Below are 27,759 nucleotides of genomic sequence, written 5' to 3'. Positions count from 1 at the left end.
GGCCTGTCGATGCCATCTGCCACCGTGGAGGGCCCGCCTCTGGCCCTGAGCTTGGCAGAGAAGGCGGTGTGCAAGGTGGTGTATGGCGCCCCCCGCCCCCGCCCGCTGCTGCTGCCCGTGGGCCTGGAGCTATGGCTCTACGTCCAGAAGATGCGAAACCTTCAGAGAAAGAGGTGCGCGGGCAGCAGCGGGCGGGCACACGCGTGTGGGTGCCAGGGCGTGGTTGGAGGCCGTCTTGGGATGTGTGGAGGGGGTACCCCAACTGGTGCAGCTGAGGGTGGCTGGCTGCGCTGCCTGGATCCCAGATTGGAGGTGCAGAATGACAGAGCCCCTCAGTGCACCCTCCCCTCCCCGACCTTAAGGCCCAGGTCTTTCCGAGGCCAGAAACCTCATTGCCTTGAGCCTTGGATGCCACGTCTCCGGCTGGGAGGGAGGTGGGAGGCAGCTCCCATAATCAGATCTGCAGAGCAGCAGCGTCTGGGCTCTGCCAACACCCAGGCCTCAGGCCTGAAGCCCCTCTCCTCCGACGTTGCCTGGAGGAGGGGCAGTCAGCCGAGTGAGACCACTTGGCAAGCGGCTGGGCGGGGCAAGCGGGCCTCAATTAAGAAGCCGCGTGAGCGGCGCTGGGGGCTTGGCTGGTTGCCATGGCGACTGTGGGCTCCTGTGACCCACGTGGCATCCGGACGGTTATTCCCAGAGGGATGGGTAAGGTGGCTTTGAGAAGCCTGGCAGGTAGTGGGTGGGAGGCCCTGGCCCTGAGGAGAAAGGATTGCTGGAGGCACGGTGTTCAAGACCAGCCTGGACAACATAACGAGACCTCCGTCTCTACCAAAAAAAAAAAAAAAAGTTACTGGATGGCAAGTCTTGAGTGTAAAAAAAAAAGGAGTTGCATGGTGGTGGTGCAAACCTGCAGTCCCAATACTCGGGAGGCTGAGGCAGGAAGATGGCTTGACCCTAGGAGATGGAGGTCTGGCCGAGATCACACCACTGCACTCTAGCCTGGGCGACAGAGCAAGACCCTGTCTCTGTAAAAATAATAATAGTGAGATAAGTTTTAAAAATGAAAGATAAAAGCAATGGAAAGCAAACAGGAAGGACGGCGCTGGCCACAAGCAGCGGGGGGGCCCTTTGCCCGCGTCTCTGAAATCATGTCCTCTCCGGGGCTCCCTTCTGTTCTGTCGCCTCCTGGGGCCCCCAGGCTGCCTGGTTGCTGAGTCTTGTGCCTCTCACCCTCTGACCCTCGAGGGCACCCTGCAGATGGGGGCCCGCCTGCTCACACTGGGCACCCCATGGCATCTGCTGGCTGTGCCCGCCCCCCAGAACCCTCCACCCCAGGGCTGGGCAGCAGCTTGAGGCCCACGTGACCTGTGAGAGTAGGATGGAGGAGGACACCCGGCCCAGGGTCACATCCAGCCCAGGGCAGGCAGCAGGGAGATGCAGAGCCAGGCAGCCACGGAGGGACCCCACACCCCTCCCCGGCAGCTGAATGCTGAGGGCAGCTCCCCAAGGCCCAGGGTGGGGTCCCTCGGTGAGCAGAGCTAGGGTGGCAGCTGACGCACACGGTCCTTGGGGGTGTGCAGGGCCCAAGGTGAGGGGCTTCTTCTCTGAAGTCCCTGCCTGAAGGTGGGGGACCAGGGCCAGCCAGGACATTGCTGTTCAGAAGGGGGCCTGGGCCCTTGGGGTTGGGCGCAGCTCATGGGGCAGTTTGCCTTGGGACGGCCACCATCCGCATCTTCCCACAGCAGCGCTGGGCCAGGCGGGCAGTGTGCGGGAACAACGGGGTCGGGGTCGGGGACCAGGAGGAGAGGGGCTGGGACTGGCTAACCCTCAGCACACCTCCCAGCCCCGCCCACCCCCATCACCACCCCCACCTGTCTCCCCTGGAGGCTTGGAGGCTGACTGAATCCCCAGGCCCTGGCTGGGAGAGCTGGGGGGTGGAGGGTCCTCCAAAGGATGCAGAGTGGGAAGGGGCTGAGATCAGCTCCCCACCCCTCCTGACCCCCATGTGGCCTTCCTCAGCACCCCCACACCATCTGGGAGCCTCAGTTGTTCCTGGTGGGAATTGGGGGGCCTCTCCCAGCAGCCATGATCGCTCGGGAGGATGGCAGGGGCGCCTGGCCCCTGCAGCCCATACCGCTGGGATTTGGGTGAAGGCAGGGTGTTGGGCCACGCCCCCTCCAGCACCGGCCCCTGGGCCTAAGGGTCTTGCCAGGGTCACAGACTTACACCTTTGCCCCAGTGGTGTTCCTGACCTTGGCCATGCGAGGGGCAGACAGGAGGTGCTGGCAGAGGAGTGCCAGGTGGGGTGCCTCGGGCCCCACACCTGCTTCCCAGCCTGTCCCAAAAAGACACTCAGCTGTGTGAGCACAGATGTGGCGGGGGCCCCAGCCCACCCAGGGGCGTCACCTGTGGTGAACCCACGAAGGCACTCAGGCCCCAGGCGACCTTGCCAGGGGTGAGCCCTGACACCAAGTACCTCGGCACAGGATGGAGGCATCGTGCCTGGAGCTGGCACTGGAGGGTGAGCGTCTGTGCAAGGCGGGCGACTTCAAGGCGGGCGTGGCCTTCTTTGAGGCTGCCGTGCAGGTGGGCACCGAGGACCTGAAGACACTGAGTGCCATCTACAGCCAGCTGGGCAACGCCTACTTCTACCTGAAGGAGCACGGCCGGGCGCTGGAGTACCACAAGCATGACCTCCTGCTGGCGCAGTGAGTGGGCGGCCCTGCTGGTGGGCGGACGCTTCCTGCCAGTTAAAGTTTGAGGAGGGGACGGGCGAGCAGGGTGTAAGGGAACGCAGCAGGGACGCCCTCACCTGGAGGGCGGCCAGGGCTCCAGGGCTTCTGCAGGGGCTGTTTCAGCGGGCAAGTGTGAGTAGGTCTGTGTGTCTGCGCTGAGCACCTAGGCTGTGACCCGAGTGCTGTGTGTGAGCACACGTGACTGTGCGTGGCCTGTCTATAACCCTTCCCCTGGCCCCAGCCCCCAGCGCACTCCCAGCCGCTGCTCAGTGAAGTGTGGTCCTGTGCTCAGTGAGGGCCATCCCTGCTCCCCCTGACCCCAAGCTCCCACTCATAGCCTCCTTCCTGCCCATGCCACCCCCTCCAGTCTCCCTGACCCGCTCTCTGCTCCCCACCGCCCCTTGGGGTCTCCAGTTGGGTCCAGCCGCCAGTCCACGCCTCCCAGGAGCACTCTTCCCTCTCCTCGGCCCTGCCCAGTGCCCTCCTCCTCAGCCTGCAGCTGCCCTGACCTCTCAGCAGGGCAGAGCTTCTCGGAGCAACCCTCCCGCACTGGCCAGTGAGCTCACACGGGCTCTCCAGCACCCAGCCCAGTGTCCGGGGCCGGTGGCCACGCAGCAAGTGTCCTCTGAATCAGTTAGCAGGAAGTTAGTCCACCGTCAGTCCCCCCAGACCCTACCAGCTGCAGACCCCAGCCCCCCTGCCCCAGGCCCAGGCACCTCTGCAGCCCTGTGACGGTGGGCAGGAGCCTGTCCCCCAGACCCGGCCCTGCAGAGCCCACACCTGGGGCTACCCGAGTCCTCACTTACCCGGCCTCGCCTCAGGGGATGTAGGCTCCTGTCTATCCTAGGCTGGCCCCTGAGGCCCAGCTGCCCACCCCATGCTCAGCCTCCCCCTCCCCCAGGCCCAGGGGCCTGCCCAGTCCTCAGCCCGGCCCCTGTCACTCCTCCCTGTTGTCCAGGACTATCGGTGACCGCATGGGGGAGGCCAAGGCCAGCGGAAACCTGGGTAATACGCTCAAGGTCCTGGGACGCTTTGACGAGGCTGCCGTCTGCTGCCAGCGGCACCTCAGCATTGCCCAAGAGCAGGGAGACAAGGTGGGTGCTGGTCCGGGGCTGGCGCCTCCCAACCCTGCCCCGCCGGCGTCCAGATCCGGGGTGGGGGCAGGCGGGTCACATGCCACTCATCCAGCTCCTCATGGGAGGGATGACAGGGAAGCCGGTCCCCTAGACCCCACGTGACGTGGGAGAGTGTGGGCCCCCAAAATGGCCCACCCAGCACCTGCTGACACTGCAGCCCAGGCCCCCGTCTTCCGCCCTCAGCTCTGCCGTCCACACCCCAGTCACTCCCCGAGGGGCCCCGCAGGAGGCAGGGAGTGCTCTGGGCTGCGGTGGCGGGAGGCTGAGCTCGATGGTCGTGGTGACAGCGCTTGTGCTGGATCCGAGACAGGCTCTGCCAACCTCCCTCCGTGGCCCTGTGAGGCGAGAAAACCGAGGCTTGGAGCATGTGACTTGCCCCCCCATTGAGCAGCTGGAGGTGGCTGAGTGGGCTCGAGACCGCAGCATCTGGTCCTAGCTGGAGCTCTCAGCCTCCAGCATCAGAGGACAGAGCTGAGGACCTGCGGTCCTGGCCACATCAACTGGCAGAGGAGGAGGGCTGGCGAGGAAGGGCGGAGCCTGGCTTCCCCGGTGTCCCATCCTCAGGGCTCCACCCCCGCCTTAGAGTCTGTGACTCAGTGGGAGCCCCCTCGCCGTGGGGCGTCGGGACAGTGAGGACGCCGGCTGGCTGGCTCTGCTCATCCCGTGGGGGGCCGTGGAGGCACGCCCCAACGCTCCATGCCGCACACAGGTCGGGGAGGCGAGGGCCCTCTATAACATCGGGAACGTGTACCACGCCAAGGGCAAGCAGCTGTCCTGGAACGCCGCTCAGGACCCCGGGCACCTGCCCCCCGACGTCCGAGAGACGCTGCGCAAGGCCTCCGAGTTCTACGAGTGAGTGGGGCAGGGCCGGCCCGGGGACCGGGGCTGGTCTGTGAATTTCTGGGTTCCACAGACACTGCCAGACCCCCGGCCCCAGCCCCACACCTCCCAGCAGCCCCAGGGCAATACCAGCCAGGTCCACCCAGCCCCACACCTCCCAGCAGCCCCAGGGCTATAGCAGCCAGGTCCACCCAGCCCCACCTTCTCAGTCGTAGGCTCCCTACCCCAAGCTTGCCCCTGTCAGGGACTGGGGTCCCTCAGAGCTAGAGGACACTGGAGCCCACCCTAGCCACCCTGTTTCCGGGGCGTGGCCCTGAGGCTGTCTGGAGGCTGCTGCTCAGCTCTTCTAGCCTGGGGTGGGTGAGGACCTGGGCCGGGAAGACCGTGGCTCAGAGGCACTTGGCCCCCAGGAGGAACCTGTCCCTGGTGAAGGAGCTGGGTGACCGCGCGGCACAGGGCAGGGCCTACGGCAACCTAGGCAACACCCACTATTTGCTGGGGAACTTCACGGAGGCCACGACCTTCCACAAGGAGGTGAGCCGGGCCGGGCCGGGCTGCTGCAGGGGCAGGGCTGGGCCACCCCCTGGTGGTCCCTGAAAGCAGGGTGGGGGGGGTGGCTGGGCAGTGGCACCCCCTACCGAGCCCTGGCCTCATCTGCACTTGGTTCTGAGGCTCCTGGCTGCTGCCCCGGACTCACAGACATCTGGCTGGCCGCCCGAGCAGGGAGGCGGCACCTGTCCACCCATGTCAGGCCCCAGGGCTGCTCCGTGACCGCCTGGCCTTGGATCTGTCTCCGCAGCGCCTGGCCATTGCTAAGGAGTTTGGAGACAAGGCGGCCGAGAGGAGGGCCTACAGCAACCTGGGGAACGCCCACGTCTTCCTGGGGCGCTTCGACGTGGCCGCTGAGTACTACAAGTAGGTGGCCCCCACACCCCCAGGAGGCAGCAGGCCGGGGGGCTGGGTGCCAGGCCAAAGAGGTGCCCCCCCAAGGCAGGAGTCTGACTGCCTCCCCTTCCTTCCCCTCTCCAGAAGCCAAGGTGGGGTTCTAGGCTGCCCCGGGAAGGGCAGACGGACAAAGCTTGTGGGGAGGCGGGCGCGGAGGAGACGGCCTGTGGGAGGTCCGGGCCATCTGCCCCCTGGCCTGAGCCACAGAGCAGTGCCTGCCAGGTGGAGCCTGGCTGTCAGCACTGGGTCCTGGACCCAGCCCTAACCTTAACCCCATCTCAGCCCGAGCAGTGGGCACAGCAGACCCGGGTCCTCCGGGGAGGAGTGGCATCTCAGGGTGGTCAGGCGACTTGCCAGAGCCTGGCAGGACCCTTGTCCACCTGGGCAAGCAGTCAGGCTCTGTGGCTATTTGCGGATGGGGATGAGCCTGACCCCAGAGGAGCCCCAGTGGGATTCCGGGACAGGGGACCACCGGCAGGCTGGGTCCCCATTCTTTCCTTCCACCCCTCCTCACCCTGGAACCCTCCTCCCCGGAGGCTGACCTGTCACTCTGCGCAGGAAGACGCTGCAGCTGGCCCGGCAACTCCGGGACCAGGCGGTGGAGGCGCAGGCCTGCTACAGCCTGGGCAACACCTACACGCTGCTGCAGGACTACGAGCGCGCGGCCGAGTACCACCTGCGGCACCTGCTCATCGCCCAGGAGCTGGCCGACAGGTGAGCGGGCGCAGGCGCAGTGGGCAGACCCGGCCCAGCCCACAGGCTGAATTACCGTGGCCCGGGACAGATGGCCTGGGCCCATCCCCTGCTGTGTCACTGACCATGGTGCGACCCGGGCGGGCCAATGCCGCCGTGGAGATGGAGCCAGATAGTGTGGACACTGGGCCAGCTGCTGACCGCTGGCACAAGGGGGTGGGGTCCCCCTCCCATCACTCAATTCGCCACCCTGTTGCCCCGCACCACCCGTGTATGTATATAAATATCACTCTCTGTAGAGAGACAAGCCGGCAAACCACAGGCCCCTAAGCACCGTCCTGTGTGCAAGTCTGGGGTGGGTGGTGGCCAGAACAAGGGACTCAGAGCCACGGGCCTGTGGCCTTTCACAGGCAGCAGAGAGGAGGGGTCTTCTGAAAGGCTGCCCTACCTGGAGGCTTAAAAGCAGCCCAGGGTTTTCCCTTGTGGGGTGGTGATGAGAATGTTCTGGAACAGACAGAGGTGCCAGTTACACAGCGCGAATGAACAAAATGCCACTGAATCATCCACTTGAAAATGGTCAGATTCCTGTTAGATGCATTTCCTTCCAATATAAAAACAACCCCCCTACCCCGTGACTTGGGGGTGCCTCTAGGGGTAGAGGGAGTGCAGGGGCGGAGGCTCACTGGCCGCCAGGGGGCGAGTGAGTCCCAGGGCCCAGAAACTGCTTGGAAGGCAGAGGCTGCCATAGGCCGGGCTGCCCGGTTCTGTGCACCAAACCTTTTAATGGGAAGGGAAAAGGCGGAGCTGACTGGGGCTTCTTGAAGGTGGCAGAATTTGTGGGAGGTCCTGGCTGGGGGCCCCCGATGACCCTCAAAGCTAGGGTCATGCTGAGGCCCTGACCACCAGGGGCTGCGGCCAGGGCTGGGGGCAGGCCTGGAGAGGGCAGGTATGGACGTGGTCTCCCTCTCTGGCAGAGTGGGCGAGGGCCGGGCATGCTGGAGCCTAGGGAATGCCTACGTGTCCATGGGGCGCCCGGCACAGGCCCTGACCTTCGCCAAGAAGCACCTGCATATCTCCCAGGAGGTAAGCCAGCCTACCACCAGAGTCCCCGGGCACCGTCCAGCCCACTCCAGACGGGCTGGTCTGCTCCGCCCCGATCGAGCCTTCGCATGCCTGGATCACCCCCATCCTTCCAGACCCATTGCAGCTGCCCGGCCACCAGGTCCTTTGAACACCTGCTGGTGACTTGTCTACTGCACCCAGGGATTTTTCCTGCAGCCCCCCAGCTGGTGCCTTCCTGGGCAGCTGTGTCTCCTCCTTGGAGAGGTTGCACAGGGTATCTGGGCTCTGCCCACCGGCACCCTCCCACCCTGTGACATCAGGGCGGGACGTCACGGGTGAACTCTGGGCCTCCCAGTTCCTGGCCTGTCCTTACACTCCCACGCCACCGCCCTTTGCACACCCGGAGTCTGTCCATGCTAACGACGGTGCCAGCCCCTGCCGACCCACAGCCCGGGTAGGAGGCAGCCGGGTGGGGAGGCCTGCAGGCACCCAGGTGAGGGTGGAGAGGGGCAGGCACAGGAAGGCCAGCTAAGGCCTCGTCTGGAGAGTTTATTTACTGGCCGCCCGCAGGCAGCCCCCAAGTCCCTCTGAGTGCAGGCCACAGCCTCCAGGGCCCTCCAGGGCTCTGCGTGACATTCCCCCCCTCCCCGTGCCACCCCCTCTTCCACTTAAGCAAACTGTTGGTTCCCAAGCAATGTGGATGTTCCTGGGAGGGTCCCCCACGAAGACTCCAAGGCAGCAGCTGAGAGAGGTGCAATGGGCAGGGCCAGGGCTCTTGCCCACTGGAGGGCACAGGGCCGGCCGCCCGGGACCCCAAGCATCTCTTGGGTGGGACTCGGGGTTGTTGAGCACCTGTGGGTCCACCTCACCCAGGGACAGACCCCCAGACTCCACCTCAGGGGCCACAGTGAGTACTGGTTCCTTCAGAGGCCCAGGGGTCAGTGACAGGTTCAGGCCACCCAGAAGGTCAGGAACGGTGTGCTGAGGGCCATCGACGTCCCCCTGGAGCCCGAAGCAGGGCCCCCAGCCACACCTGCCCACTCTGCCTCCCGCTTCGCTCACCACAGATTGGGGACCGCCACGGGGAGCTCACGGCCCGCATGAACGTGGCACAGCTGCAGCTGGTACTCAGCCGCCTGAGCAGCCCAGCAGCCTCGGAGAAGCCTGACCTGGCTGGCTATGAGGCCCAGGGTGAGTTCTAGGGTTGTGGGGGTCTCGCTCCAGGGTTGTGGGGGTCACAGGCACTGACTGGATGGGGAGCTGGGGAGGGGTGGGATAGAGGCAGGGCCAGCATGGCTGAGGGGGCAGCTGCCAGAAAATGCCCCTTGCAAGCCAGTTCTTCCTGGCCTCAGGGACAGCACAGGCCTGAAATTCACCCTGAGCCCCTCCCACCTGCATCCTGAGTGGTGCCGCTGGGCTGCTGGCAGAAGGATGGGAGGTGGCTGCTCCAGGGCCCCCACCCTAGCTGCCCCTGGAGCACTCGGTGTAGGGAGAGCGTCTATCCTAATACCAGGGTCGGGGAGAGCTGATGGGAGGCCAGAGGGCTGGGCTGGGCTGGGGGAGCCCCATGTGCCTGGGGCCGTAATCAGGCAAGGCCCAAGGCCAGGCGAGGCCACAGGGTGACCCCGTTCCTGGGCCGCTGGTATCCCACGCAGGTCAGCAGCGCTGCAGACACACGACAGCACATGCCCCTGTAAAGCAAATACACTAAGAAGTGATGGGGTGGTGCCATGTTGGGCTGACTTCCTGAGGCAGCTGGCAGGAGGATGAGGGGCAGGCCTGGGGAAGCCAGCCACCCCGCCCATGTCCATCACCCCTGAGGGTCTTGAGTTTGCCAGGAGTTGAGCCCCAGACCCTGAGAAGGGATGTCTGCTGTCCAGAACACACCTGGGGCCCCCAGGCCTGTTGAGGACCAGGCTGGGGATGCCAGTCCTGGAGATGGCACTGGGTCTCTGCAGTTTTTTTTTCTTATTTTATTTTTAATAATTAAATGTTTTTACATAGGTAGGATCTCACTATGTTGCCCAGGCTGGTGTCAAACTCCCAGCCTCAAGCGATCCTCCCATCTTGGCCTCCCAAAGTGCTGGGATTATAGGTGCGGGCCACCATGCCCAGCTGTCCCCCTGATTTTTGATGATGCTCATGGGTTTCTGACGATGACCTCTCCTGGAAAATTGGGGGTGCATGTCAGCCACCACAGAGGCTGAGGACAGAGGAAGAAGCAGAGCTCTGGGGTCCTCAGCGAGCCTGTGGGACAGCGTGCTGTGACCAATGGCAGTGGGTGGGTGGAGGATGGGCTGGAATGTGCCCCCCAGGATGTCCAGGCCTGTATCTACACATGGCCTGGGTTTTCTAGGGGTGGGGAGCTCTGCCGAGATCTCTAGTGCCCCTCCCGTGTCCCTGACCCAGCACTACCACCATCTGGGACCCCAGCAGCAATTAGGGCAGGGCTGGGCCCAGCTCTGGAAAGGATCCGGGTCCTCCTGACGTTTTCTTTCTCGGAGCCAAGGAAAAGGGGGGCCGGAGTGGGAGGACGCTGGGACAAAGCAGCTTCTGTCCCTCCCTGGCTCCTCTGTGCGGGACACCTTCCAGCCGGCTATGCCTCCTCCCCCAGGGCTGGGGAAGGGTCCTCCTCCCCGCCCAGGGCAGCCCTGCTTCCTGGCTGGGGCCGCAGCCCCGACGCCGCTGCGGGAGACCGGCTGCACCCCTAGAGTCTGGGTGGCCGGGGCGGGGGGGGGGCGGGGGACCCCCTCTCAGGTGAGCCTGGCAGGGGCAAGGCCTTGAGGCCGGGAGACTTGGCCCTGCGGGTCGGGGCGCCACGGAAGGACCCACGCAGCCTCCCCACTCGGCAGGTGCGGAGCGCGGGGTGGAGGGCAGTGGGGTGCAGAGCCGCTCTAGAGCCTGGCCGTGCGGATGGGGGAGGCGGGGGCTGGGGGTACAGGAGGGCACTGCCCAGCCGGCTGTGGGCGGGGCGGGGCGGGGGCGGGAAGGAGGAAGTCGTCGGGGGAGGGGCTTCACCCTAGGGGGCGGGGCGGGGCGGGGCGTTGCTATGGTGGGCGTGGCCGGTGGGCGTGGCAGAAGCCGGTGGGTTTGGTGTCAAGTTGATAAACACAGGGAGACTTGTGTGCGGCTGGAGTACGAAGAGCCTTGGCGGGGCTCAGGCAGCGTGTTAATCTCATCGCCCTCTGCGAGTCCCCCACCCAGCAGAGAGGCCCCAGAAGTGTGACTGGGGGGGCACCTCCCTGCCAGCCGCTGGCCCTGTCCAGCTCCTCTGGGTATGTGGCCTCTGTGAGACCCTGACAGCTCACAGTCCCCACCTCCCTGGCCAGAGGGCACAGGCCCCGGCCTCCCACACTTGCTCCTGGGCTGCCCCACCCCCCATCCCAGCGAGGATGCGGGGCAGGATACGGAGGCTCCGAGGCTCTGCTGCCATTCTTGGTTTGGGCAGCTTGACTGGCATGTTAGGAGGAGGACGCCGTCCCTGAGCCCTGCAGGGCCACCCCCTGCCCTCGGCGGGTCCCCTGGGCCCTGCCTGTCCCACAAGGTGTGTGACTGCCCTTGGCCCTGCTGACAGTGTTCCACAGTCTCTGGGCCCTGCCCAGGGCATCCCGAGCTCGGAGCAGCAGTTCTGTACACAGGAGTTCCCGGGGAAGGATACCACCAGCCTACCTGGAAGAAGTTCCCTGAACGTCCCAGTGGGTGGCCTCGGGGTCAGGGATGTGCCTGACTTTAGGCTGTGGGCTCCGGCCCTGGCCATCTGATGAAGCGACGTGACCCACTTGTGCCTCAGTGTCCCCATCTGGGGAAGGGGCCCACCAGTAGTGCTAGGAACAGAGCTTAGCAGGGGTGAGAGCCCATAAGCCTGTTAGCTCGGGCCCTGGGTGGGCACAGCAGGCGTGGTTGCAGCGCCATCCTCCCGTTCCAGCAGCCCAGTGGCCCTTGGGCATCCATAGAGACAGAGGATGCACCCTCTGTCCACACACCTAGGAGGGCTCAGAGGGGACAGTGCGTGGGAAATGGTACACAGGGCCCGGCACGCATCAGGTCCACAGTAAATGCCTGCTGCTTGGTCACCAGGCCTCTGCCGTGTGCCAAGCACTGCTGGGGCCCTCACTAGCACCAAGACCACTGAGCCGCGTCCAGCATCCGCTAGGCGAGGAACGGGCAGCCCAGGAGCGAGCCGCAGGGAGGACCGTGGCAGGAAGAAAAGCCCCAGAGGGGAGGTGTGGATAGGAACGTGGGGGGCGGGCTGCAGTAGCCAGGTGGGCTTTGGGACATGACCATCCATCCTGACTGCCCTCACAATGCACCGCGGGCCGGGGCGGCAGCAGACGTTGCCTCCTCACAGCTCTGGAGCCCACAAGGCCAGGGTCGGGGTGCTGGGTGCTGGGGCACTGGTCAGGGTCCTCTTCCTGGCTGGCAGATGGTGCTTTCCTGCTGTGTCCTCACATAGCAGAGAGACAAGGGAAGAAGGGGGAGCTCGAGAATGCTGGTGGCTTCTCCTGAGGCTACTAGTCATTATGGGCGCTCCACCCTCACGACCTCGTGTAAACCTCAGGACCTGCTAACACCATCCCATGAGGAGTTAGGGCTTTAATGATGATGTTCCAGCAATGAGTAGAACTGGAGAGAAGTGAGTCTCGAGCTAAGACGGAGGAACAGCATCCGGGCAGCGGGAGCAGCCTGTGCAAAGGCCCGGAGGCAGGGGCCAGCCCGGTGGGTGGAGGGGCGGGGGAGACCCGGAGCTGACGGAGCAAGGAGAGGGCCTTGGCCGAAGGAGGGAGGCCTCGCGGGCCCTTGTGTGAAGTCTCTGTCCAGTGGGGTGGAATCCTCAGGACCCAGCAGAGGAGCAAGGCCTGGCCAGCCCTTACCACTCCCCTCCTCAGTCCCTGCATGGACTTAGGGACGTGGCTGGGGCAGCAGGCAGTGAGGGGCAGGTGATCCGGCTGCAGTGAGGCGAGGACTGCCTGGATCTCAGACCAGAGGAGGGCATGAAGGAACGTTGAGGGGAGCAGCTGAAAATCGGGGTTGCTAAGGTCTGAGCCAAGCCAGCGGGGCGGGTGCTGCTCTGAGGGGTCAGGCAGGGCCAGGGTGAGCGAGAGGCTCGGTGGGCTGGTGTTGGCCACGGCACATAAACGTCTGGAGCTGGGCGAGGACAGAAATGAGGACGACAGCATGACGGTCAGCGCCAGGTGGCCATGGGCCGGTGCTGGGAGAAGTTTCCGAACGTTGCCTCGTAGGTGGGAGAGACAGGAAGCCAAGCCCCCCCAGGCCTGAGGGCACCTTGTCTGGGCAGCTCAGCCAAGGGCGTGGGCTCAGACTCAACACCTCAGCCGACTCTGCAGACAGAGGGGGCATTGAGCCGGGTGCAGCGAGCCTTCCGCCCGCCGTCCGTGCCTGGCGATGAGGGTGCCCATCCCAGAGCCAGACGCAGGCTGTGTCAGAAGGGCATTTCAGCCACTGCTGCAGCCTGGGCCCATCCATGCAGCGTCCTGGTGGAGGGCCAGGCCTGGCAGAAGCAGCCAGGCTGGGCCCAGGACCCAGAGCATGCAGTGGGGAAACTGAGTCAGGCCCCCATGGCAGAGGGGGGTGGCAGAGGGAGAGCCAGACCCTCAGGCGTGCATGCTGGGAGATGGAGCGGGGCTCTTGCTGGGTATGGTAAGTACCAAAGGGCCCACCCTGGCACAGATGTGCCCCCTCTGTCATTTCCATGGTGTGGGAGCAGGCCCCGAACTGCACGGGGTAGGGAACTATCCTCAGAGCTGCCCTGCTAATCTGGGTGGGGGTGGGCAGCAGGCAGCCCCTCAGAGAACAGGACGCCAACTCCAGCCCCATTCGTCCCTTTCAGGCTGCACCATCCGATGCTGGGACGGCCCCACCTCAGTGCCCGGCCGAGCCTGAATGTGCCGGAGCAAACCCCAGTCCCGTAGACCACTGTGGCCACAGAGTGGGGACGGGAGCCCTGCTCGGGGCGTTGGTGTAGGGCACGTTGGGAGCCCGATGTAGGGCTGAGTGCCCACAGGGTCGTGGGGTGAGCCTTATGCTGTGCTGAGGCGCAGGATCTGGGAAATAAAAAGACAGGACACAGAAGTACAAGAAAAATGCAGCTGGGCTCGGGGGGCCACACCACCTATAAGCGGAGTCAGGCGAGGCCCCGAATGTCCAGAACCATGAGTATTTATTGTGTATAGGTTAGGGGGCAGGGCAGTGAGTGAAGTCATCTTTAAGGATTGTGATAGGGTCGTGAGCAATAAAACATGGGGTCCAACCCCATTAGGTCACCTAGGCCAGGAGGTGGACGGTGCGCAGCAAGGGGCCCTTTCTCACGAAGGCGAGGGCCGTGTGCAGTAAGGGGTCCACCCCCATTAGGTCACCGAGGCTTGAAGGTGGGCCATGCGCGGTGAAGAGGGTGCAGTGTGCAATACTTCTGTCTATGGGCAAACTACTTCTAAGAAGATTTACAGGAGGATGCTTTAAGTCACATAGCAGTGACAGAGCTGTCAGGGTTACCGCCACCTGCTGGCAGCTTCCAATGAGTTCTATGGGAAGATGCTTTTCAAGCAGCACCGTAGCAAGAGCTGATAAAGTTCAGTCACCAAGGTGGATTGCCGGTCTGAGGGCAGCCTTCCACAAGAACTGGAGCAGGGTCCTACAACTCCTTTATCAGGAGGAGTGGCTCTCGCCCCAAGCCTGCCACACAGCGGGTATCTTTACGATACTGAACGCTGCCGCCTGGGCCATGGATTCTTGTCCTGGTGTAACTATTTTTCCCTTAAATCATGCTCTGCACTGTGTCTGCTCTAGGCATTCCTCCGATTATAAGCTGCTTATTCCTTAATTCATGCTCTGCACTGTGTCCACTCTAGGCATTCCTCCGATTATGAACCAAGATATAATTATATATATATATATGTAGGGAAATATTCTTTAGGCACTCATACTATCAACTATTATATGATTATATAGAGAGAATTATATAAAGGGATTCTTTAAGCCCTAATCCTATAAACTAATATATGATTATATAAAGGATTATATAAAAGGAAATTGCTGAGTAGTAACACTATAAAGTGAGATATTCCTCAAGCCCTAACTGTGCCAGGGTCTGCTTAGCTCTCATTCCTCGGTGCCTATGTGGGGGGTTACCCACACGTTGGTGTTGGGAGCGGGAGGAGGCGTGGACGGCCTCAGGTCCCGGCATCCTCCTGCTCAGGCCCCTGATGGCCCCAGGTGTGCCTCCGGCTCCAGATGCTTCCATCCCAGGCCACTGGAGAGCAACTCAGGGCGTGTCCTCGGAGCCGGGACAGGGAAGCACACAGCCCACACTCGGAATCCCTGCCCGGCTCTCAGGAAGCCCTAGACATTCGTTGTGGGCTGGTCTGGAGCCAGCAAGCTGGAGGCAGAGGACCAGCCTGGGCCCCCAAGTCCTTGGCTCCCTCTGCTCCTGTCCACTTCCCCCAGCCGTGTTTAGGATGCTCACCTTTTTAACGGGTCACATGGACAGGCTCGGGAAGGGGTGCTAACAGCCAGGCCAGGGGCTCCCACCAGGTGCCTTCTTGGCCGTCTGAAGCCCCCAGCAAACCCTCATCACTGCCATCCTTCCTCATGGGAGGTGGAGGCACGATGCTCAGACTGCGGTCCCCCAGCAAGCCCCGGCCTGTACTTGCCTGCAGCATGGCCTATAAGGGGGACCCTCAGAGACCCTGGCACTGCTGCATTTCCTCCTCCCTTGTGGTCGGGGCCAGGCTCATATTTAAATCAGGGCCCAGTTCGTATTTAAATTAGGGCGCTGATGAGCCCGGGGCAGGGTATGCTGGCTGAGTGACCCAGTGCTGTGAGTGAGGCTGGGAGGGGCTGTGTGTGGGCCAGGTGCTGGAAGTGGCTGAGTGACTGCCCACCTGGGCCGGCTCCCTCCCTTTATGGACGCTGTGTTCCCTGGCGGGCCCAGAACCCAGGGCTAACGGTGGGGTCTGGGTGCACCTGAGGCCCCAGCGCCCTGCCAGGACATTCATGCTACTGACTCTGACGAGTGCCCCGGCCCTGGTGGCTGTGCCCCCTGATGCAGTGGGGCCTGGATAGGGTAGGTGGGTGTTGGGGCCTGCCCCCGACATCTGCCTGGTACGGGCGGCCACCAAGCAGCTTCGATTTAGGACCCGAGCCCCTGAGGGGATGAGAGCAGAGGGGAATTGCCCGGCCCATCCCTGCTGGCCCAGTCTGATGAGGAGGGTACTGAGCTCCAAGGCGCAATAATAGAGCCAAGTCTGCTGGTCTGGAGGAGCCAGGACGGGATTCTCACAGCACCCGCTCACGCCAGGGTTGGCTCTGTCCCTGCCCTCCGACACACACACACTGTGTGCGGGGTCCTGGGCACAGCTCGCGTCCCATGTGCCTGTGGGTGGAGGGATGCTTGGTTCCCAGGAAGACGGTAAGGGTGGGCATGGGGGGTTGGGGGCTGTGGGCAAGACGGGAAGAGAGCCAGGGTCTTCCCAGCTGCAAGAGGCTCCCTGGAGATGTGCCCTGAGTAGGGACAGCAGAGACAGGGTCCTCAGTGTCAGCCTCGTTCTGCCGTCATCCCATTTGCCTGGAATGTTCTGCTGCCTTTTCCGTAGCGGCCACATCCCCACCCATTCCATCTCCTCCTCAGGGAAGTGCCCACATACCCTGGCTCTCAGTCATGTCATCAAGCCCCTCCCACAGGCCATCAAGCCCCTCCCACAGGACTTCAGGCTTCCCCAACAGACCCTGGCTCTCAGCCATGTCATCAAGCCCCTCCCACAGGACTTCAGGCTTCCCCAACAGACCCTGGCTCTCAGCCATGTCATCAAGCCCCTCCCACAGGACTTCAGGCTTCCCCAACAGACCCTGGCTCTCAGTCAAGTCATCAAGCCCCTCCCACAGGCCATCAAGCCCCTCCCACAGGACTTCAGGCTTCCCCAACAGACCCTGGCTCTCAGCCATGTCATCAAGCCCCTCCCACAGGACTTCAGGCTTCCCCAACAGACCCTGGCTCTCAGCCCTGTCATCAAGTCCCTCCCACAGGCCATCAAGCCCCTCCTACAGGTCCTCAGGCTTCCCCAACAGGGCGTCTTACCTGGTTGGGGTCGTTCTCCACATCCTGGATTCCACCCCTGTTTTCTGTTTGCCGCCTCATTTCTGGTCTGCCAGGTCTGTTCTGCCTTGGACCTGGGCCCCGCAAGTGCTCGGGGATAATATCCACTCTCCCAGACTCCCGAATCCTGTCGGGCCCCTCAGGGCTGAGCACCTGCCTCTGCCAGGGCCGTGCTGGGATAGGCTTGGAGGTGGGTCTGGCTGTGGGGCTGTCCGGGGGCTCCAGGACAGGCACTGGTGGCTCCACTGAGTCCGAAGCTGGCCAGCGTTGGTTCAGATGGCTGTGCCTCCCCACCCCACTGTGGCAGAGGAGATGGGGGTTCCTTGGGTGGACACATGGCCAGAAGGGTGAGTGCAGGGCCAGGAGGGATGGACAGGAGCCCAGGGAAGGCCCCACGGCAAAGCGGTCAGAAAGCCATGGCCAGGCTGGTCCTTGGCCCCCCAGAGACCCTGGCCTGGCCCAGCTGATGCGAGGTGCCAGGGTGGCCCTGACTGACCGGGCCCCTCTGTCTTCAGGGGCCAGACCCAAGAGGACGCAGAGGCTGAGCACGGAGCCCTGGGACCTGCTGAGACTCCCCCTGGAGAGGGTGAGCTGGGGACACAGGGGACCGATGTCAGCACAGCCGCAGCCAGAGCATGGGCATCGGGGTTAATGAGGCCGAACCACCGCCACCCACCTCAGCCCCTGTCTGCTGGGAGATAAATGTGCCCTCCTCGGCCTGAGGCCCTGCATGGGCCCATCTGCCACCTGCTCCCCCACGTCCCTCAGCCTCTGGCCAGCTGTGCCCTGGGCGAGGCGTGGTCCTCACACATTTTGGGCCCCCATGCCCCACCCAGCCTCTAAGTGACTGCATCCCCCAGAATCCACACACAGGGACACCCACTCCTGCCTGCTTTCTGCCCTCTTGGACTCTGCACCCAAAGTGGGGACAGCTGCTCCAGGTGCAGACGCCAGCTGGAGTTCAGAAAACCCAGATGGACAGATTCAGGGGCTGCCCGGCTGGCTCTGTGCCAGCCAGCGGCGGGTGCTGTGTGACCTGGGGCAGCAGCCTCACCTCTCTGAGCCTCTGGTTCCTCTGGTGTGCCATGTGGTCAGTTGTGGATGGCCGTCAGGGCTCTGCTGTGGGGACAAGGCCGGAGGACGCCCACGGTCACTGTCATTGCTGGTGTAAGCCAGCTGACATTCGGTGGAGGCCACTGGCCCTCATGCCACTCTCCATCCTCTCCCAGCCCCAGCCAAGGGCCCACAGCCCCAGGCCTCTCCGCTTCCCTGCAGACTGAGCACCTACTGTGTGTGTCCATGAAATGGAGGTGGCCTGGCCTTCCCTTCAGGGTCCTGGGAGGGGACATGGGTTCATAATTGCCCAGGATACCCACAGCCTTACCCCTCCCCAGGAGCAGAATGGAGACAGCCAGCACTCGGGGGACTGGCGGGGGCCCAGCAGGGACTCACTCCCCCTCCCTGTGAGGAGCAGGAAGTACCAGGAAGGCGCTGACGCTGAGAGGAGGCCACGGGAGGGCAGCCACTCCCCGCTGGACAGCGCCGACGTGCAGGTGCAGGTGCCACGCACGGTAGGTGCCCCGACGGCAGAGCCAGGCCGAGAGAGGCGAGCTTGGCAACCGGGCCCCAACTCCACTGGCAGCCAGCGGGGCCAGGCCAGGCCCGGGCACTCCGGGAGGCAGGGGTCCCTCCCCAGCGCACTTGGCGCGGGGCTGTCCCGGGACCCTGGTGGGGCTCCATGCAGGGCAGCAGGCTTAGCATTGTGGGTGCACCTGCCTCAGGCCCGGGCCACCAAGGAGCCTCCCGGGGACTGCCCTGGGCTCTTCTGCATGGAAAGCCCTGTCTCTCTTTGGGCCTCAGTTTCCCTCTTGTTCACCAGTTGGGGGCTGGCTCTTCCCAGTCTTCAGGTGGCCTCTCTCTCTGACCCCAGCCCCCACCCTCCCTTGTTGGGATCCTCCGGACCCATCTGCTGGTCGCAGGAGCGTGTCCCTGAAAGGGAATGGCTGCCTCCACTGTGAGAGCCAGGCTGCACAGATGTCCTGATGGGGTACCCCTTCCTGAGGCGGCTCTTGGAGGCTCTGGCCAGAGGTCAAGCCTGTACCCTAGCAGGGCCCCAGAGAGGTGGACGAAGCCAACGCCATCCCTGGGGGAATCCCGGGGTCTCTGATACCTGGCGGGGTCCCTGAGCAGAGGGGCCTGTGGGGCACCCAAGGGGCAGGGGGGAAGCCCCCAAGCCACGCCCACGGTCAGGTCCTGGGGTGGAGACGCCAGCTGCTGCAGCCCCAGCCAGGCCGTGGTGCTGGGGATTCTCCAAGTCTGGTGGGGCCAGGGCAGGACCGATGGCCAGTGGGCTTGTGGAGGGAATGCAGCTCTGTGCACGGTTGCAGAGCCCTTGGTGAGGGGACAGCAAGGGGCTGGGTCCACCCAGGGCTCCTCCTGGTCAGGGGCTGGGAGGCCCCACCCCGCCCTGCCCCACCCAGGCTCAGGGTCATGAGTTGAGCTGCATTGGAGGCTTTAGGGGGGCAGAGGGTCAGAGCCCAGCAAACATCAGCAGTGCAGCCTAGGGGCCACCCCAAGTCCTCAGGGCTAGCCAGGAGCCCCTGCATTGCTGCAGCACACAGCGGTGGGGGATGGATTCGGGACAGACAGACAGACAGACAGGGGTCAGGCTTGGGGACGGTGGGGGGACGGGGGACAGGCCAGGGCTCTGACTGCTGCCAGGTGTCCGCTGTCCGGGGGCCTCTCCAGCCACAGGGGAGCCAGTTGGCATTCAGGGACACAGACGGGCCAAGTCTGGGTTCAGAAGTCATCCCGGAGCTCCCCCGAGCAGGGCAGCTGGGTCCAAAACACTAGAAATGAGTCTGAAACAGTCCCCCTGTGGCTCCAACCTGCAGAGGGCGTGGGTGCCAGGCCGGGATGCCCGTCCTTCCCACCAGCAGAGCGCAGCCTACCTTCCCCTCATTCTACCCCAGCACTGCCCGACCCTCTGGGCTGGGTTCATCCCAGGGAGCACCTGGTCAGGCCTTCCCAGGGGTCCCAGTGGCCCCCCAGCCTCCCTGGGACTGGGGGGAGGAGCAAGACTGGGACCCAGGCACCTGCCCTGTCCACAGCTAGCCCTGCCCGTCATATCTGGGCCGCCAAGGAAGGAGAGGGAGACTGGCACTGTGTGTGGGACAGGCCAGAGTCAGCCAGCCTCAGGGGCAGGTGGCTTTGTAGGAAGCAGAGGCTTTGGGCTCGCCTCATGCGCCCCCAGTAAACTGCCCTGGACCTGGGCTGGTGGGGCCGCGGGACACAGTTCCAGGTGTCTGGCTGCCTGGCCCAGCACTCTGGAGGCCTTGGCCAAGGAGCCCCCACCTGTCTCAGGTCCTGCTCCCCTGGGCCACCGAAGGGCAGGATGCCTGGGACAGCCAAGATCCTGGCACCAGACAGACGGGGTCCCCGGCTCTGTGAGGACGTGCCAGGGCCTCCTGGTTCTCTGCTGACCTGAACCCCACTGGCCTTCCTGAGGTCAGGGCCTTGGGTACCCCCGAGTAAGGGCCATCTGCGCCCTAGTGGTAGCCTGCGTGGGTGGGTGGGGGACACACCCCTGGGCCGGGTGGGCCCCTTCCCCCCCTGCTGGGGTCCTCAGGGGAGGGTGTTCACCTCTGAGCTGAGGTCCTCGTCTGTCAAGTGCAGCTGATGCTGACGCTGTGCCGTTGCTCTTGTTGACCAGCCAGTCCTTGCCCCTCCACACCCTGTGCCCAGACAGCGCAGGGGCCTGGCAGCCAGCGCATTCGGGGCTTTGGGGTCTGAGCAGGTACAGCTGGCTGTGGTCTGGGGGTCCAGAGAACTCATCCTGGGGTGGAGGGCAGGGGGCAGGGCAGGGTTGTCCTCAGAGGCTGGGGACAATGTGGATCCAGCCAGGAATGAGACAGAGGGGCAGCAGGCAGCAGGGTAGAGCTGAGCTGGCCGGGAGGCCCGAGCCAGGGCACTGGGGAGCCACCAAGGGCTGTGGGGCAGGAAGGGCCGGCCCAAACAGAAGAGTCCAGATGAGGAGGACAGCATCCCACCCGGCTCCTCTGCACCTGCCTCCAGAGTCAGGCTGAAGAAAGAGGTGGCTTCCCCCCAGCTGGCCTACCTCCGGAGGGAGGCCCAGGGGCCCGGGTGTCATCGGAAAAAGGGCTCTTCGGCAGGCTGTCCGCCCACACAGCCCTCCAGCATGTCCGCCCACAGGCGTGGGGGGAGGCTCCCTGCTGCACTCGCTGGGGAGTAAACACTCCCCAGGAGCGTGTGTGTGTGTGCGCGCGTGTGAGCCTGCGTGTGAGTGTGTGTGTGTGAGCCCGAGTGTGTGCATGCGCTCAAGTGAAAGGGGCGGTACTAGGAGGGCTGAGCCTCGCGCAGGATCCTATTTAAGCCTCAGGCATCCCAGCCTCGGGGCAGCACTTGGCACTTTGGGCAGGGCGGTGGTGGCCCTGGGCACCCTGGGTCCTGCCTGGGCTCTGTGTGGCCAAGCACCCAGCGTGGCTCCTGCTGCTGTGGAGAGAGCCTGTGATCTGTGTGAGTCTGGGGTACCTGGGTTCTTGACAGGGGGAGGCTGGGGGAGCACACGGGCCTCCGTGAAGCCGGGTCGGGTGGACCTGGTCAGGGTATGTTTCCCTCCTCCGTGGGAGAAACTGGGTTTGCACTAAAGCAAGAGAGACTGGAGTCAGACTTGAGGAAGAACTCTGAGAGCTTCAGGAAGGAGGGAGCCAGGGCTTTGGATAAGGGAGAGGTTAGAGCAGGGAGGTGGGACCCCAAGTCCCCCTGGACGTGTTCTACTGGGACCTAAATGCAGGGGCAGCTGGCCTTGGGGCCCAGGGTCCTGCTCCTCAGGGGCTCCAAACTGTCTGGAGCCTCTCCCCACACCAGCTGCGGTTTTGCACCTATGGTCCTGGACCCCTGCCCACGTGAGGGATGCATTAGCCCCTGGACAGGTGGCGCCGGCCTCAGGGAAGGGAAGGGCTGCCCGGCATGGGACCCTGGGAGGGGCTCTGCCACGGCGCCTGAGACATGGCCCCTGATGGGTCCTGTCTTTCCCAGGAGGGCCCTTGCTCAGTTCACCTGGGCCCCGGGTCACCGGGGGAAGCACAGCTTGGGCCAGATGCAGCTGTACCCAAGGTCACCACAGCCGGGGAGCAAGTCCCTTTTAGACCAGGAGGCCACATCCTCCCTGGGAGTTACCTGTGTGGCTCCCCACTGCCACCCTCTGCCTGGACCTGCAATTCCCAGAGCCCCGGCCCTGTGCCTTCGGCCCTCCCCGCAGCCTGGGGCAGTTCTCCCCACCCTCCTGGCTGGGGAATGGGGGCAGTGGGGGGTGTTGCCCCAGGCCCGAGCCAGCGCAGAAGGACGGAGCCCTGTAGGGAGAAGGGGGTGCTAGAACTCCCCCTCCCCGGCTCTGCCTCAGGGACAGGAGCTACCGTGACAGCTGGGGAGTGACTCCTGGAGCCCCGTGGGGTCTCTCCTAAAACAGGGCTGCCCACGGGCCCACGGCTCAGCTCAGGGGTCTTTTTTGCTCCAGGGTGACCTTGGGTAGGTCACACGTGTCTCTGGACCTCACTCTCCTGTGCCCTGGGCTGGTCCCACAGTTGTCTGTCTCCTGGGCTGGGGGTCAGGTGTCAGGAGTTCCAGGCAGCATCGGGCACCCGGGAGGCGGCATCTCTGCCCACATCGTGTCTTTTGTTAACTCCGTTCAGCTGCGAGCCCAGCACTGAGCGGGCTGGAAGAGGCCACCAGCTGTGAGATGGACAGGCTGGGCCGGGCAGTGTGTGCCAGCGCTGGTGGGCAGGAGGACAGGGCTTTGGAACCATCACAGCCACCCCTCAGCCCCGGGGCCCCGACCAGGCCCCCTGAGGCTGGGTCACCGGGTGGACCTGCTTCTGCTGGGCCCCTCAGGTGGCCACAGGAGACACACCCTCCAGCCTCCCTTGTTCGGATGTGTAGACTGAGGCCCGGGTGGGGTCCATTCCTTCCAAGTTCATTCATGCAGCAGACGCCGGTGAGGACTAAGTGCGGCAGGGACGCAGGGAGCTGGTGGCAGGACCGACAGAGGGCGTGGCAGGCACAGCGCAGGAGGCGAGGGAGGCTTCCAGGATGTCTGGGGAGGGTGGGCAGATGACGACAGAGGCCTGGACCGGGCTGGCAGCCACAGGAAGGGAGAAGTCCAGGGGAGTCGGCAGGTGCCGGGGGGTGGCACGTCCTGGGGAGGGACAGCCGGCCAGGGGCAGGTGCGGGTCCTGACCTCGGCCAGGGTCTCAGAAGTGTGTGGCCCCGGCAAGCAGCCCCAGTCTTGTGCGAGGGGGCGGGGGGGTGCTGTGGGACTTCCGCCACAGTGACCCCGCTGCCTCCCCAGAGCATCCCGAGGGCCCCATCCTCTGACGAGGAGTGCTTCTTTGACCTGCTGACCAAGTTCCAGAGCAGCCGTATGGATGACCAGCGCTGTCCCCTGGAAGACGGCCCGGCTGGGGCTGCCGAGGCCACGGCCGCCCCCACCCTAGAGGACAGGATCGGTGAGTGTCCCACTCGGCTGGGCCCTCCCCTTGGGCCCATCTGCAGGGGCCAGGACCAGGGCTCCCATCCTGCTTCCAGGGAGGAGCTTTCAGGGGACAGACCAGCAGGCCAGCTGCAGAGCACCAGTGTCACCGGGTGCACCCTCCCAGCCTCCAAAATGCGGCATCCCAGGAAGTGTGTAATCGGCCCGCCCTCCGGAACATGCTGTCAGGGCTCACGAGCGGCCTTGGAGCGGGTGTGGGAAGCTGCATTCTCCTCCTGTCACCCCCTGAAAGCCCCAGAGGTGGGCGTGGGAGCCACAGCAGGGGCAGCAGCCGAGAGCTGCCCACGCCAAGCGGAGCACCGTGGGCTGGGCTGGGCTCAGAGGTCAGCGCTCACCGTGGCCACAGCCCGAGCCCCAGGCCTGACCCCGCACTGGGTTCCAGGCCTCACCCTCCGCGCCCCCCGCAGCTCAGACCTCGGTGACTGCCTCACCCCAGACCGAGGAATTCTTCGACCTCATCGCTAGCTCCCAGAGCCGCAGACTGGACGACCAGCGGGCCAGCGTGGGCAGCCTGCCGGGGCTGCGAATCACCCACAGCAACGCGGGGCACCTCCGAGGCCACGGCGAGCCCCAGGAGCCGGAGGATGACTTCTTCAACATGCTCATCAAGTACCAGGTGGGCTGCGGCCGGGGCGGCCTTGGCCCACGGCCCCTTTGCCATCCGTGGTGGAGGCAGCGAACGGGTCCTGAAGGGTGAGGTTCCTCCATCTCAGGCCAGGTTTAGGGGACTCAGTATCACCAGATGACCAGGGGTGCCTGAGCCTGGAGCCCTACTCCTGGGAGCCCCAGGCTGCTGGGGAGACCAGAGATCCCCACAGAAGGCAACCCCAGGACACCCCCAGGCTGGGCCACCGCCCTGCTGCACAGGAACTCAGGGTGGGGACTGGGGTGGTCACAGGTCCTGGCGCTGGTGGCCTCAGGTATTCCCCACCATCCCTTCACAACCTCCACACCCAGCAGGGAAAACACCCCGAGAGTGGGGAGGGCAGGGGGACCCAGGGCTGCCGGCCGGCTGGCAGGACAAGGGCAGGGACCATCCAGGGACCCATGCAGTGGACAGCAGGGGCAGAGGGTCCAGCCCCAGAGGGCAGAGCCAGGGCTGGGGTTCCAGTCTGGCAGCCACACTGGGGGTGCCCTCCCCACCTGTGTGGGGGTGAGCCAGGTACGGCCAGATTGGGGACTGCTGAGCTAAGCTGTCCCAACCAGGGCCTCAAACTCTGGGGGTCTTGCCATCCCTGGGGGGGGGGTGCAGCCACTGCTGGGAAGGGTTTCAGGGCCCGTAGACTCAGGAACAAGCTGGGGGTGGAGGCAGCTTGGCCCACCCATGCACCAAGCCAGCAAGTTTCCAGGTCTGCCGTCCTCCCCACAGCAGAGAGGAAACCGTGGCCCGGGGCCAGGCGTCCAACCAGCCATCTCCAAACCAGCCCCACCCAAGAGGCCCAGAGCCCCCCGTTTGCACGCATGCCTGTGCCGGCTCCCGACCCTCCCGCTCCAGGTCCTTCAGAGAAGCCCAGACGCCCCCTTGGCCCCCTGGCCTTCACGCTGGAGCAGGCGAGGCCCACGGGGTCGGCCACCTGACCCAAGGGGGAACCCTGGGGAGCCCCACACTTCAGGCTCTGGGAGCTGAGACCCCAGGCCTGCTGGGTCAGCCCCAGGCTATGCCAGCTTCCAGGGCCAGGCAGAGGGACGGCCACGCATACCTGACCCTGGGGATCAGCAGATCTGGGGAGCAGGCCTCCAACGCCGCCCTGGCCACTGTCTCCTGGGCCTGGCGTGCCCACGCCCAATGGGAACCATTGGACCTGCTTTTCTGGGTGGGCCTGCCCTGGGCTCCTGGGGGTCGGGGGAGAGAGGCCTCCAGAAGCTGCCTTAGGGTCCAGGCTCCCAGCACAAGACCCCAGCGCGAGGCAGGCCCTGGAGCCAATTTCCTGGGTGGACACGGGGAGGCCCAGAACAGGCCCGTGAGCAGTGCACGCCGGCCCTCCGGAACCGCCATTGCCCACCAGCCCCCGGACCACCAGGCCTGGGGAGGGTGAGGCCGCCAACCGCGCGTGTGTCCACCCAGTCCTCCAGGATCGATGACCAGCGCTGCCCACCGCCCGACGTGCTGCCCCGGGGCCCCACCATGCCTGACGAGGACTTCTTCAGCCTCATCCAGAGGGTGCAGGCCAAGCGCATGGACGAGCAGCGGGTGGACCTCGCGGGGGGCCTGGAGCAGGGGGCAGGTGACCTGCCCGAGCCCCAGCAGCAGTGCCAGCCTGGTACCAGCTAAGGCCCTGCGCCCACCGCCAGGCCCATCCTGCCCCCACTTCCGGATGCTGGGCTCACAGTCACAGCCACGACCTCCCGAGGCCATCGCCGAGGACAGGCACTGGGCATGCAGCCCCATGGCCTCCCTGACCCAGGGTGGCAGGCTCAGGCCAAGCTGCCCATGGAGGGAGGGCATGCTTCCATCTTGGGCTGGGCCCCCATGGCTCTCAGCTTCCTCCCCTGCCCCCGCCACACGCCAGACAGGGCCTTTGGCATATCGGCCCCAACCCGGTGCTGTGCAGACTCCTCCACCCTCTCCCCCAAGCCCTTCCCACTCTGCCCTGCCCTGCCAAATGTGAAACCCTGGTGTCTCCCCCACCCTCCCCAAAGGTGTCTCTGAGCCTCTTCTCCGGGCCACCGTGTTCTGTCCCCCCAGAGCTGGCCCTCGGACGGCCCTGTAGCAGGCATGCTCCTCCTCTCCGGCTTCGTCCCAGGCAGGGCTCCCTCCAAGCCGTCTCCCCACTCCTGCCCCAGCCGGAGGAGGAAGAGGTCAGAGACCACAGAAGGCCCCCCTAGACCAGTCATGGCAGACCAGGCTGCGGCGGCAGCCCTGAGGGTCCCCCCACCTGAGTCCCAGGGCCCTGCCCAGGCCTCGACGGGGGTTGGGCCTGTCTGCAGAACAGAGGGAATGGCCGGCCATCAACGTCAACCTTCCAAAACCCCAAGCCAGGAAGCAGGGCAGGGCCTGGCCCTAGGGATGCTGGCTGGGAGCAGGAACAGTGCCCAGTCAGGGTGGGAGGCAGCACCAGGCTCTGTGACCCTCACCTGAGTGGGGGGGTCAGTGGACGCTGGGGAGGCTTTGCTCAGCTTAACCCTGCAGACCCCCCAGATGAGAACCCCCTCCTCCCACCAGCTGGGGGAGATGACATCACTGCTATCTCCCCATGAGGAGGGGCCCACAGGTCACCGAGCTCAAGACCCTGTCCATACCCAGCCTTGGCACCTCCCGAGTGCCACGGGACCTGCCACGGCCCTGCACTCCCTAGGGCTGGCAGTTCCATCCAGGAGGGTCCTCCAGGCCCCGCACTCAGGCCGGGGAAGAGAGGAGTCCTGGGCCCGACAAGGTGACCTGCTTCTGGAGGGGCAGGGCCGCACCCGAGGGCAGGGACAGATGCCCAAACACAGGGTCCCCCGGACGCGGCACCGCCCTGCATACTTGAATGTACGTGTGTATTTATTGCTCACATGTCTGTGCCACGTTGTCAATGGGTCCTTTCCAACCCAAAAGGTACATCTGTTTTTCTGTTTTTTCCTGAAAAATAAAGTCGGCCAAATGAGTGTGGCCATGTGGGCTTAGTGCCATGGGTGGCCTGGCCCGGGTAAGAGGCTGCACTGGGCACAGTGTCCACAGACACCACTGTCTGGGCCCCGGAGACCTCAGAGAGATGGAATTCCCAAATTAGCCAGGCGTGGTGGTGGGCACCTGTAGTCCCAGCTACTCGGGAGGCTGGGGCAGGAGAACTGCTTGAACCCGGGAGGTGGAGGTTGTCATGAGCTGAGATCACACCACTGCACTCCAGCCTGGCAACAGAGACGCCATCTCAAAAAAAAAAAAAAAAAAATGGAGTTCCCACTGCATTTAACCATGGGGCAGCTGGGGCGCAGAGGGGTGAAGTGGCTGTCAGCTGTCACCACTGACCCCTGCACCTGCCTCCTCACGCCCCCGGACCCTAGGGGGACAAAGCATGCTCTGAGCTGACGCCCGAGCTGCCGGGGGTGGCCTTCCAGCAGCCCTCCCCCGTCCCCCAGCCCCATCAGCCCCACTGCTGCCACCCACCCTGCAGTTAGAGGAGGGAGGTCCTTCCCTGGAGTCTGACCTGACCTGGCTGGGCTCAGGGTCTGGGCTCTGAGGTGCAATGGAGGAGCTGGAGGCAGATGGGCAGTCTTGGGGCTTGTCTGGGCGATGCCTGTGGCAGGCAGCACCCCCAGGGGGCCCCATCAGGAGACACAGCCGAGCTGAGCAGTCAGGCTCCCCCTCGACTCGGCCCATCTGGCCGTGTTGGCAGCCACAGCCCCTCTGTGCTGGCTGACTCCATCGCCGCCTCCACCCCTGAAGGGGTCCGGGGTCCCAGCCAGCTTGTGGGCAGTGGCCCAGGCACACAGGGTCCAAGTAACCTCGCAGGGCCTGGGACCACTCACAGCCAGGGAGGTGCAGCCATGCCCCCACACTGCTGGCTGGCTGGCACCTGGGACAGCCTCTGAAGGTGCAGCTGGGGGAGGCTTCTTGGAGAGGCACGCTGTAGCGACAGATGCCCAGGCCAGCAGCCATCCCTGGGAGGCAGGGAGGTCCCAGAGGGGTGGTGGGTGCAGAGTAGGGGAGATTAGGATGGCGAAGCCCCCGGCAGAAACCTGGCTGTGGGA

At 64.7% G+C, this 27,759-nt stretch overlaps 1 protein-coding gene across 1 annotated transcript; it reads left to right on the top strand.

The window, feature by feature from the left end:
- Positions 1–9: 9 nt before the first annotated feature.
- Positions 10–26,676, top strand: GPSM1 (G protein signaling modulator 1). Its single transcript, XM_012445248.2, has 14 exons — positions 10–173; positions 2,487–2,708; positions 3,694–3,829; positions 4,581–4,723; positions 5,122–5,245; positions 5,511–5,626; positions 6,215–6,370; positions 7,324–7,432; positions 8,479–8,602; positions 17,036–17,106; positions 17,915–18,091; positions 22,888–23,044; positions 23,496–23,704; positions 25,154–26,676. Exons 1-14 carry the CDS (start codon positions 10–12, stop codon positions 25,358–25,360), a joined length of 2,115 nt encoding a protein of 704 aa, XP_012300671.2. The 3' UTR covers positions 25,361–26,676.
- Positions 26,677–27,759: the final 1,083 nt, after the last annotated feature.

Source organism: Aotus nancymaae, unplaced genomic scaffold, assembly GCF_030222135.1.
Source record: "Aotus nancymaae isolate 86718 unplaced genomic scaffold, 86718_ANA_hifiasm-v0.15.2.pri h1tg000063l, whole genome shotgun sequence".
Lineage (NCBI taxonomy): Eukaryota > Metazoa > Chordata > Mammalia > Primates > Aotidae > Aotus > Aotus nancymaae.
The sequence above is the reverse complement of the archived record's forward strand: the minus strand, read 5'-3'. Positions and strand labels throughout refer to the sequence as shown.

Coding starts and splice junctions, on each gene's coding strand:
- GPSM1 (XM_012445248.2), top strand. CDS start 10: ATGCCATCTGCCACCGTGGAGGGCCCGCCTCTGGCCCTGAGCTTGGCA. Junction 2,709..3,693: donor CATGACCTCCTGCTGGCGCA/GTGAGTGGGCGG, acceptor CCTGTTGTCCAG/GACTATCGGTGACCGCATGG. Junction 8,603..17,035: donor GGCTGGCTATGAGGCCCAGG/GTGAGTTCTAGG, acceptor CTCTGTCTTCAG/GGGCCAGACCCAAGAGGACG.